This window comes from Pipistrellus kuhlii, unplaced genomic scaffold, assembly GCF_014108245.1.
Source record: "Pipistrellus kuhlii isolate mPipKuh1 unplaced genomic scaffold, mPipKuh1.p scaffold_m20_p_12, whole genome shotgun sequence".
NCBI lineage: Eukaryota > Metazoa > Chordata > Mammalia > Chiroptera > Vespertilionidae > Pipistrellus > Pipistrellus kuhlii.
The window spans coordinates 217,678-229,263 of NW_023425427.1; the positions used below are offsets into that span (position 1 = coordinate 217,678).

General features: G+C 43.6%; 1 protein-coding gene across 1 annotated transcript; it reads right to left on the reverse strand.

Annotated features, from left to right (window-relative positions):
• Positions 1-653: 653 nt before the first annotated feature.
• TEX48 (testis expressed 48) lies at positions 654-5,040 on the reverse strand. Its single transcript, XM_036434231.1, has 3 exons — positions 4,902-5,040; positions 2,380-2,511; positions 654-745 (listed from the first exon to the last, which is right to left on the reverse strand). Exons 1-3 carry the CDS (start codon positions 5,038-5,040, stop codon positions 654-656), a joined length of 363 nt encoding a protein of 120 aa, XP_036290124.1.
• Between the last annotated feature and the right edge of the window lie 6,546 nt (positions 5,041-11,586).

Consider the following 11,586-nt stretch of genomic DNA (forward strand, 5'->3'; position numbering starts at 1 on the left):
AAATCCATTGGCTGCCTCTGGACACGTGCCCACTGTTGATTTTCTTGTTTTTGATAATTGTCCTGTGGTTATGTAAGAAAGTCTATATTCTTGGGAAATATACACTGAAGAATGATACGTTATGCACAACTCACTGTCAAATGGTTTAGAAAAAAGTACCAGGGAGAGAGAGAAAAGAAATGGTGAAGCAAGCAGAGGAGATATAACCAGTGGGCAAATCTGGGTAGAGGGTGAATAGGAGTCGCCTATACCATTCTTGCAACTTTTCTGTAAGTGATATGATCTCAAAATGGGGGGAAAAAAAAAAAAAAGTCTAGCCCCAAAGTTAAATAATTGTGTTTCAGGTTAGTTAGATGTTAGGTTAGCATATTTCAAAAGGGTAAGAGGTTTTGGAAGACTTTCTCCCAGGAAAGGGGGAGGGGAGAAGAGAGACACAGTCCTGCGATGTGACCAAGGTTTTTAATTGGAGGCAGCTCCCCCCGCAGTGGCTTTCTTAGGAGCTGAAGTGACTTGCTGGCTCACAGGGATGGCTCTGACATCTTCTCCTCCATTGGGGAGTTTCTGAATCAGTCTTCATGGCCCCTGTGCACCCCCTCTTCCTTCTGAAGACATCCCCGCAGTGGAGACCTTTGTGGGGTCCCCACCTAGAATCTTCAGCGTCTCCCAATGAGGCACGACTGGAATGGGAACTGAGTCTGCGCGTAGTGGCCTACATTTCTCTTTTGAAAACTTCTTTGGGGAACATCTGTATTCACAGAAGAAAGAAGAAAGGAAAACATACTGATGAAGCCTTTGCTCTGGGCCTGGCTGGATGGTCCCTGCTCTCCGCCCCCCCCCCCCCCCCCCCCCCCCATCTTTGTCTGATTCTGGAATCCTGTATGAGCCATGGAGACTGCAGCCAGGGACTCAGAAGTCGCCTGTGAGAGGGACAAGGCCCACTCCCCTGGGGATTCCTGGTTCTGCACTGTACTCAGTGGGTGCATTCAGTGACTGTACGGGGCCTGGCCAAGTGCAGGGTCCTGGAAAGTGGGAGAATTAGGCCCATCCTGGTTCTGACCATGATGCCATGCCTTGGTGGACTTTTGGGAAGTTCTCTCCCTATGCAATGAGATGTGGGTTTTTAAACTGGGTTCCATGGAGCCCTCTGGGGAATGCGGAGGAGAGAAGGAAGAGGAAGAGGAGGGCTAGTTTAGTGAGGCTCCTGGCCCCCCCCCCACCCTCCTTTCAAGTAAAGCGGATTCCCTTTTGATCTTCTATAGAAATTGCACTTTGTGTAAGATTCTGTTGGCAAGAAGGGTTTAGCTCCTAGGAGGATTCTGGAGTGACTGGGCTGCTTGGTTCTTAGCTCAACAGCTGGCCTCATGGGGAGGCTGTGAGCTATGCGAGCTCACCCAGGCACAGAGTTGGTGCCTAGCAATATGGCTGTGTTTCGATGCTCACTGTCTAGACCAGGCTTCTGTCCTTCCACGGCCCAGAGACCTTTCACCCCCACTGAGCTCAGGACTATGCTCCCTAAGCATTTTCTAGTGCTGTTGACTTGCCGTGCACCTGGCTGCATTTGGGGGAACAAAACTGGTATGGGCCCTGTCTTCCTGGAACTGACTGACTGGAGCCTGAAGCTGACATTAAGCAATCACACAAAATACATATTTATGAGAATGCCACAGGGCTTCAAAGAGAGGGATGGGTGTGTGTGCTCACCTCCTAAACCAGTGGTTCTCAACCTTTCTAATGCTACGATCCTTTAATATAGTTCCTCATGTTGTGGTGACCCCCAACCATAAAATTATTTTCGTTGTTACTTCATAATTGAAATTTTGCTATTGTTATGATAAATATGTGTTTTCCGATGGTCTTAGGCGACCTGCTAGCAGTTCTCAATCTGTGGGTCTCTTATAGAGCCTCAGACCATCAGAAAACACAGATATTTACATTATGAATAATAACAATAGCAACATTTCAGTTAGGAAGTAGCAACGAAAATAATTTTATGGTTGGGGGTCACCACAACATGAGGAACTGTATTAAAGGGTCGCACCATTAGAAAGGTTGAGAACCAGTGCCCTAGACCTTTGTAATAAAGGTTGTCTTTAAAAACTCCCTCCTCACTATCCTCCCTGTACACACTGCCTTGCAAGTTGTGTGTTCTCCCAAGACCTGCTCCGGGTAATTCCTTGCTAGGAAGAGCATGCAGGCTGATGTTAACCCCTCGGCCACTTTCCAGCATGTTCTAGAACATGACTACAGAGCCCTGATGGGAGTGATCCTGTCTCTCCTGTGAGCTCACTTAGCTCAAATATCAGTGGGGTTTGGTCATTAGGACAAGGCCCCCAGCTCCAGGAGTTCCTAGCCAGTGTTGGACCCCAATTTGCAACTCACCATCAAATTCACTGCTGCTAGTCCAGGAGTCCTTTTCTGACTGTTTCATGCTTTGTCTCAAAGGCAAGCTGGAGGTTTTACTAGTGTACTTACTAGTACAGTTCTGTTGGACAAGCTCATTTGCTTGCAAACCTGGCAATGAAAATTGCATGTGGTCATGTGGGGAGGCACAGAGGAGATGCCAGAGTGGAAGGCATTCAGGCCCGCTCTGAAGCTGTGGGATGGGGAGCACCCCAATCTACCTCTGCTAGTCTCCGAGTGCCCCCATCGTATGCAGGCGCTGGATTTAAGACGTGTATTCTTTTTAAAACATGAAGTTTACTTTTTTCCTGTTTATACATGTAATTACATATCCATCATAGAAAATCTAGAAAATATTGAAGACTGAAGTAGGAAAAAAATACCCTGAACACCCCTCCCCTCAGATATTATCACAGTTCTAGTCTTTTCCTATATGTCTTTACAGTCCACCCCGCTTATATATTACAAATGCATTTTACTTTACACATTATATCATAAACATTTTCTCATGTCACTCAAGTTTCAGAAGTAATGGTTGTATAATATTTTATTTTAGGGATAATTCAAGGTTTATTTAACCAATGTCCTATTGTTGAGGGTGTAGACTTTACATAAATACGATTGCGCTGTAGCCGGTTTGGTTCAGGGGGTAGTGTCGGCCCAAGGGCTGAAGGGCCCTGGGTTGATTCTGGTCAAGGGCACATACTTCACTTGCAGGCTTGATGGGCCTCTCTCACATCTATGCTTCTCTCTATCTCTTTCCCTCCCTTCCATTCTCTCTAAAATTCAATGGAAAGAGATCCTCAGGTGAGGATTAGCAATAACAATAAAAAATACTGTTCTAATGAACATTTTTGCATATAAGGCTTTGTTTTTTATACTTCCAGATTCCTGAAAGTATACCATAGAATTTTGTCAGACTGAGCTGCGTTCTGTGATATAATAGAATAAATGGTTCTGTCAGTTATGAGCTGCTTATCTTGAGCAAATTGCTTCACCTTCCTTCCACCTGTTCTCAGATCTGCAAAATGAGACATCCATTTTAGATAATCATGCCCACTTCTTAGAGGAATTGTAGGGATCAGATGATAATAGTACTTTACTAGCATAAGCTCTGAGAAGTAGAGGAATCATTTTATCCCAGCTATGATCCTAGGGCCCAGATAGTGTAATAGGGTCTCACTATTATTATCTTGGAAAAAGGGGTTGACATTTTAAAGCTGTTTGTTTTTTATTGTGAAACTACTTCCAGGGGAAGTATTTTAAAGACCCCCGATACTGATTTCTGGGAAAATATACCATGTGAATTTTCCCTTGCCAATGAACTCTCCTATCTCTTGGCATGACTGTGCCAGATGCCTTACTAGCCCTGCCCAACACTCCCTACCACGTGCCCGTCAGTCCTAGCTTTGCCTCAGCTTGACAGTAAAGCTTCAGGGTTTTTTTCTTTCCATCTGAAATTGGTGATTTTGACCCCCCAGTCTTGTCCATGATGACCTTCGATCACTCTGGATCATCATGAAGGTTGTCATCACAAACTTCCTCCTTACTCACTTCCCTTATACACGCAGCCTTGGAAGCTACGTGTCCTGGAAGCCTTGGCTGAAGACATTTTGTAAACAAGAAACATACTTTCACTTTGTAGACTAGGGGTGTCGAACTCAATCAGAGAAGGGGCCAAAATCTAAAATCCAGCCTAAATCGCGGGCCGAATGGTTTACTGAACAGTCATAAACTGTCTTTGTGATGGAAACGCAGCGGAGTGCAGTGATGACAGCGCGGTGCGGGCCACATTGCAAGGCCTGGCGGGACGGATTTGGCCCGCGGGCCTTGTGTTTGACACATGTGTTGTAGACCATTGAGATTTCACGACTTAATTTGTTTTAACAGCAGAGCCTATCCTAACAATACCCATGTAGAGTTTCCATTTGTTGATGTTTGTTGAGTGGCTACTTTGTGCAGTCCCTGTGCTAGGGGCTTAAATATATCACCTCATTTAATCCTCCCAGTGATCCTGGAAAGTAGTAAACCATCATGAATGTGCTCATTTTGCAGGAAAGGACACTGATACTCAGAGTGAGAGGTCAAGTGACTTGCCCAATTCAGTGGCAGGGCTGGTTAGAACTAGTCAGATCCCTAAGAGCAGGGATCATAACCAATGTTTTTACCTTTAAGAAAGCGTTTTCTAAAATGATAATGTATATTCAGATTTACCCAGAGGTCATGTTAAGATGCATGTTCTGATTCAGGAGGTGTGGATGGAGTCTGAAAGTACAGTTCTAACAAGCTCCCAGGTGATGCCGATATTGCTGGTCCATGGATCTAAGTATCAAGATTTTAAGCTCTATTGTGCATTGGTTTGGGTACATGGCCACCCAACTCCCACCTTATTTTAGGTATAAATTATCCCTCAGAAGCTGAAAGAAATCTGAGGGTATCTCAGCATGAGGGGATGCACAAAACAGGGTCCAGAGAAGCCTGGCACCTGATCTGGTACCTACCAGATTGCTGATCTTGCATTTGATAGAAGATTGAGGAGTCTGTGGAAGAGATCTCTTCGATGTCTCGGCAGCATGAACAGAAGATCTTGGAGGCCAGTTTTCGGGGGCATGCTGCAGGAGGACAAAAATAGAGGGCCATGTTGTGAGATCTGAATGCTAGGTGCCCACTGGGAATTGTTTGTCTTGAAGGTCCTATTGAGTCAGCCTCCCCCAAAGTATAATAGCCTTCCCCGCTCCCAAACCTTCTGTAGTTCCCCATGGCTGTCTAGGTTGGCCGCTCTTAAGGCATTCTCCCAATTCTTACACAGTTTTCTTACCCATGGAAAGGAGTCAAAGCCTCTAAGGTCCCAGTGTTGTCTGCAGGGCCAGTGTGTTGAATCAGCCGATGCTGAATTTGAGCCCAGTTCCCTGAGCAGGGCTGTTTCCTAAATAAACATAAGACCGTGGTTGAAAAATGCAAGTCCTTTGCCTGTTCTTACAGTCCAGAGAGGACCCCACTCCAGCAAACTCTAGGCTTGTGCAGAGATGCACCTGAGCATGCTCAGCATTCAGGCAGGTCTGTGTTCTACCCCCTTTCTAGTGCCTTTCCTGAGCCTCACTTTTATCATGGTTCCTGCTTTGTGGAAGTGAAGGGTTAAATACTATATGAAAAGTGACCCCTGGAGTGCTAGGCCCATAAGAAGTGCCAGTCAGCAGTCATCTCATTTCCTTCCACGTGGCACACTGGCTGTGAATGATTCCAGCTGGCCTGGGTCCCATGAGAATAGTAGGAGAGTCTTGTAGGGTCAGGTCCTGGTTCTATTACTAACTTGCAATATGCCTTTAGGTAAGTCCATGCTGGTCTCTGTCTCAGACTCCTCATCACGAGGAATAGGGTTAGGCTGGATGGTCTCTTCAAGGATCTTTCTAGTTCTGATGGTCCAGAATTATAAAGCCTGGTTTAGTCCCAATCTATTTTTTCTGTATATCTTTTCTTGTCTTCTACTACTACTTCTCCTTCTCCTTCTCCTCCTCCTCCTCCTCCTCCTCCTCCTCCTCCTCCTCCTCCTCCTCCTCCTCCTCCTTCTCCTCTTCCTTCTTCTTCTTCTTTTTCCTCTGGACTTCCTGTTCTCATTTCCCTATTTGTGGCAAAACTCTCTTTTAGGGATTGTTATCCTGGTGTTGGTTAATGTCTCTCATAATATTCAATTCACTTTGTCAGTTATCTCACTCATGGGTACTTGCTTCTCATTCTCTGCTGCTATATATATCCTGGTTCAAGCCACCATCATCTCTTGTCTAAATTATGGCAATAACTTCCTGATTTCCCTGTTTCTTTTACCCCTGACCTCTTAACGATACAAAGTCTTTACCTTCCTAAACACAAGCTATTCAATATAGCACAATTTCTATATTGTGGCTAGATACATCCATCCGACTAGACACATACAGATGTCTCCATTGTGTGGGAACCTTGGGCCAACAAGGTTAGACCCTGGGTCCATTTAGCCCCAACCTCCAATAGTCTTTTGGACCTGTTGCCAAGTGGATTTTTCAGTATGATTTCAGCTCTGACACATGTCATCAAGCTCTCTTTAATGAATTTCTTAGGATTTATAAACAAATAGAAATTTATATAAAGCAATCCAATATTATGTTTTTGAGATGCACCATTTAGCAAAAATGCTTGCCATTAACATGCTTATTTTTATGCTGCTTGCTTTAGTTTCAGTTTTCCTCATCTACTCATAGCAACTCTTGCCTCCTGGGTTTTTGCTTTGTTTTAGATTGGCTAGTGTATGTTGAATGTGGAAGGAAGTGTTTTATAACGAAGGAATGGAACAAGCCCTGAGAACTAATGGTTGGAGGTTTTTTAGGTGATTAATTTGTATGAACAAAGTAATTGCTAAAAATTTGCCTTAAATCCCTTGAAACATTCATGGGCACAGTTTCTGCCTTGTCAAATTAATGAAAGCAGCTCACTTTAGTCAGCTTATGTCCTGTAGTCAATGGTTTCCAGGTTTGTTCATTGTATAGCCTCTTTTAGGCTCTCCTTGGCTAAGGAATTCAAGACACCATGCATATATACAAACTTTTTGATCAAGGAAAGAGTATTCTTTCCTTTTGCTACCTCTTTCGGGAAAAACAACTGTTTCATATATACGCTCACTACATGTACTCTTTCTGTGCTTATCTCAATAAATAGCAACATTTCACTAGATGGCTTAGAATACCAGTGCCATTATGGCAAACTTATAATGTCAAAAATAAGAGATTTAAGAGGGGCTCTAGAGAAGACAAAAAGACTAAGCATGCAATAGAGGGCTTATTTATTTATTTATTTATTTATTTTTATTGATTGATATATGCTCTGGCCCGAAAAAAAAGAAAAAAGAAAAAAAAAAAAAAGATCTCACTCCTACTCAAAGCTTCTGAAACCTACTTTCTTTGTCTCCCTTCCCTCTCTCTTTTTCTCTCTCTCCCTCCCTAACTCTGTCTCTACCACCCACTCACACTCATGTTTCTTTCCCTAACTGCCTAAACAAACTTTCTTCAAGGTGCAAGAACATTCAACATTGCACAATATTCCCCTGTACCAAAAAGTGGGTCCCGAGAGGTTCAATTTAAACTCTGGGTGAGAGTTGGAGGGCAAATTTAGGATAGTCCCAAATTTCAGAAAGTCAGAAAGCTGCTGTATAATTCAGGATTCCATTAGTTACTCTGTTACTGCACTATCATATTTGTGCCAGTTAGTTCACTTAACTGTTGACCTTCAACAATGGAGGAAATGTTGAAAAGCAGCAGGATGGAAAAGACCAGAAGATTTAAGTAACGCACCTATGCAGAAATTTTAAAAAGTAGACTTGAGAAGATTAAAAAAATAAGGAACACACCACATAAAACTATTTCAAAAGGCTTCTTCTGAAGGGTAAATTGGGCAAAGATTCAAAATTGCAAACAAAATCAAGATGAATCAGTAGGAGAGTCACTAGACTTCAGGATATTTTCAAAGAACATAGCAGGGCAGACCAGCACCTTACGGGAGCCTTTTTCTCTCTTTTTATAATGACAGACCTGAAATAGGGGATTAATGTAAAATTAATTGTAATGGGATATGCCAATGTAGATCTGATCATTTTGAAAAAGTCCTAAATAATTAACTGGAAATCAAAATAACATTAGGGCCCCTTGGATACAACAATTGGCTCCTGAAATAAAAACAGGATCCAAAGTTCCTCTGTTCTTAAGGAATATGGAGCCTGTAGGTCACTTTATTTACCATGAGCAGAAAAAACATCGGAAGAACTCATGTTGTACAATATATGGAGGATGGACAGCTGTCCAAATCTGCCCAGTGATACAACTCTAAGGAGACCTTAGCACTCACCACTTTCCTAAGCTTCCTCTAAACTCCCAAGGGGAATGTTGATAAATAGAAATGGACAATGATACTGATTTCTTGTTGACATGGTTTGTTTCTTATGTGGACATCAGACTGACTCTTCTGTATGACCAACACTTGGACCACGCCAAGCGTATGACTCCTCAACAGCCTCCGTGGACTATGTCTTCTTACACAGCATTGGGAGAAGTCAACCAGCAGACTTCTGGGAATAGGAGCTCTTCATAGGACCTGGACAACTCAAGGTGTTCACTGTCCCTGACCTTGATTGAAACAGTGACTAATGAGTTTGCAGACCACTGAACTAGCCTGATGTCTTTTGTCTTTTGTCTTTGACTCATCTGTGGAATCATATGCTGAGCCAGTGGCTGCATAAAAGTATTTGACCCTCTGGACAACAGCCACTGAACGACTATAAGACAAACAATAGTAATTTAAAGTATTTTAAGGAGAGACTGGAAGGCACTCCAGAATCATGGTCCTTGATATCGCAGGCATGATCAAGAAAATGCACTTCAAATGATTCTCTGGGTCTACTTTGGGCAGCCAGGTTGCCTCTTGTTTGGGCTAACATATACATTAACCTCAGCTGTGGTATTAATCCAGAACCAGCATGAAGTGCTGGCAATAGTTCATGCTCCCTCTGATTAGGCAAACTAAAAATTCAAAGGTATTCCAATTACTATTCATAATTATTTGAGCTAAGGATTGTCAGTTGGTCAGTGTGCCCTAGTTGGGCTGTATACTGTTTCAGCCAAGGTTGTTCAAAGAGTTGCATGTAGCTCGGGAGCCGCGGTTTGCCAACCACTGGGATAGTTGATGCTGAAACAGAAAAGGTTTCTGTAAGTGGACAAATGGAACTTTAAAAAAAAAGTTGATGACAATGGTGAGGATATGGACAATCCCGAAGAATCTCCTGCAGTTTTGGTTGAAGGAAGACTGAAAAGGGGGAAACAGAATAAAAAAGATGTTTTCACAGTCCTAAGTAAAGACAATTGCTCTGTAACCATGGTAACAGGTAGTCACCAGAACCTATTTTAAACCCACTCAAAAACCCATTAAAGAAACTCTGCCTTTATGACCCTTCTTCTGAAAACAATAGACACATGATTGTAGTTACGCTTCCCCAGCTGGTAGTCTCCATTCCTAAGCACTCCTCGCTTTGAAATCCCACCTGCCCACCACTCAACATCTCCCCAACACTCAACACCTCCCCAACCTCCTTATCTATCCGCCTTTAGCTTTGTTCAGAGACTTTGTCACAGAGGCAGCAGTTCTCTTGCTTAACCAGAAATAAGTTCAGGGGTTGTTTCACATATTGAATGGAGGTCTCTTCCCCTAACGCAGCGCTTTCTCCTCTGAGTGTTTATAGCAAAGAGTTTTGAACTTTTGAACCCTTTTCAGAAATGCAAAGGCTCTTGGGGAGAGCAACATAGCAGTTATTAGCATATTCTTTGAGCATAGTTCTTTTTTCTTCTTATTTCATTTAACCTAGTATCATTTATCCCCCTTATACTCCCTCCCTGTTCACCCCAATCACCACACTGTTGTCCATGTCCATGAGTTCTATTGTCTGTTTTGCTCACTATGCCCCCGACCCACCCACCATGGGATATCATTCTTAAAGATCTATTACTACTTATTAGCTATGACATTTAACTTTATTTCCTCAAACCTCAGTTTCCTAGTTTGCGAAATGGAAAAGATAATAATAATCTCTGCCCTAGGAAGTGGTTGTGAGAAGTAAATCATGATGGAAAGTGCTTAGCAGAGCTTTCTCGACATTGGAAAGGCTCAATAAACAATGCTGATGTTGAAAAGCTGAGTTGATGCTGGCTGGGGCGGGTGGGGTGTGGTGTGGTGTTTTCTTGCACTGCCAGTGCCCCCCTCTAGAGGGAAGCAAGAGCCAAAGAAAAGGGCCCTCCCTGGGTTGTCCCCTGTGGGCTCTGAACTTCAGGTCTCCAGTGATGCCATTGCACTTGGACTACAACAAGAAAGATCAATAAGGTCAAACAGGAAGGCTACTTCTGGCACTGGAGGAGCCCCTTGGACCCAGAAAGAGAAACAGTGTGGTCAAGGTAAGTTAGAGTTACCTAACTTACTTTGGAGCAAAGAGAAAAGGAGTGATGGAGACAGTGTCCCTTTAAGTACAGAACAAATACCCCCTTCTACTTTTAGATCTAACCGTTGAGTCTCACTCACCTGCAGTTGTTGGAGCAGAGGGGAGGCTGCCTGTGATGTCACAGAGCTGGGGAACCAGGGAATGTGGGGAGGGGGAAGGGGGTCTGACAGGCCTGCAAAGGCAGGAAGAAGGGAGCAGGTCTGTTGACCCCCTCCCCAGTGGTGCTTCCCTCTGTCCATGATGCCATGCTCGCCACCACGGGGACACAAGAAGTATTCTTTGGTTTTCTTCTGAAAACGTCTAGAAGATGGCTGGAGACCTAGGTCCGAATTCTGTCTCCTGCACCAGGTAAACCTTAGGCAAATGGACTCTGCAACTGGTTTTCTTTTCTTTCTTTCTTTTTTTTTAAAATATATTTTATTGATTTTTTTACAGAGAGGAAGGGAGAGAGATAGAAAGCTAGAAACGTCAATGAGAGAGAAACATCAACCATCTGCCTCTTGCACACCCCCTACCGGGGATGTGCCCGCAACCAATGTACATGCCCTTGACCGGAATCGAATCTGGGACCTTTCAATCCGCAGACCGACGCTCTACCACTGAGCCAAACCGGTTTCGGCTGCAACTGGTTTTCTTTAACGTGGGAATTATTATAACAATTGCATATCCTATATATATTTTTCGGTTTAAGTGAGATCAGGTAGACATTTACCATATTGTCTAGCTGCAGAAAATATTCAAGAAATGATTAATAGTATGTGAAAAAACGAAGTGACATTCTGTTCCCAATCTATCTTTAAGAAAAAAGGGAAATCACTTTATACTTGAGACCTCACAGAATCTCTTACTATCTGTTGGGGTCACTGGGAGGAATTGACCTCTAGGCCAATTGGCTGTAAGGAGCAGCTGCGACTACAGTGGGAGAGCTGCTGTGCAGAAGACACCCCTATGGAGCAGGACTTGTTTCAGTGGGGCTTTGGTGCTCACTGAGTCTGCCCCTTGAGTGTGTCACTTATGGATGTGTAGAGTTGTAATCTGGTATGGTCTGATACTGACCATTGGGTACACTGGCTCTTGGGTCTCCAGGGAGGCGTGAAGTCAGCCACTGCCTGAGCCACCCAGCAGGAGCTACAGAGAGATCTGCATTCTTCTTCTTTGTATCAGGTTTGGAAGTGCCTAGA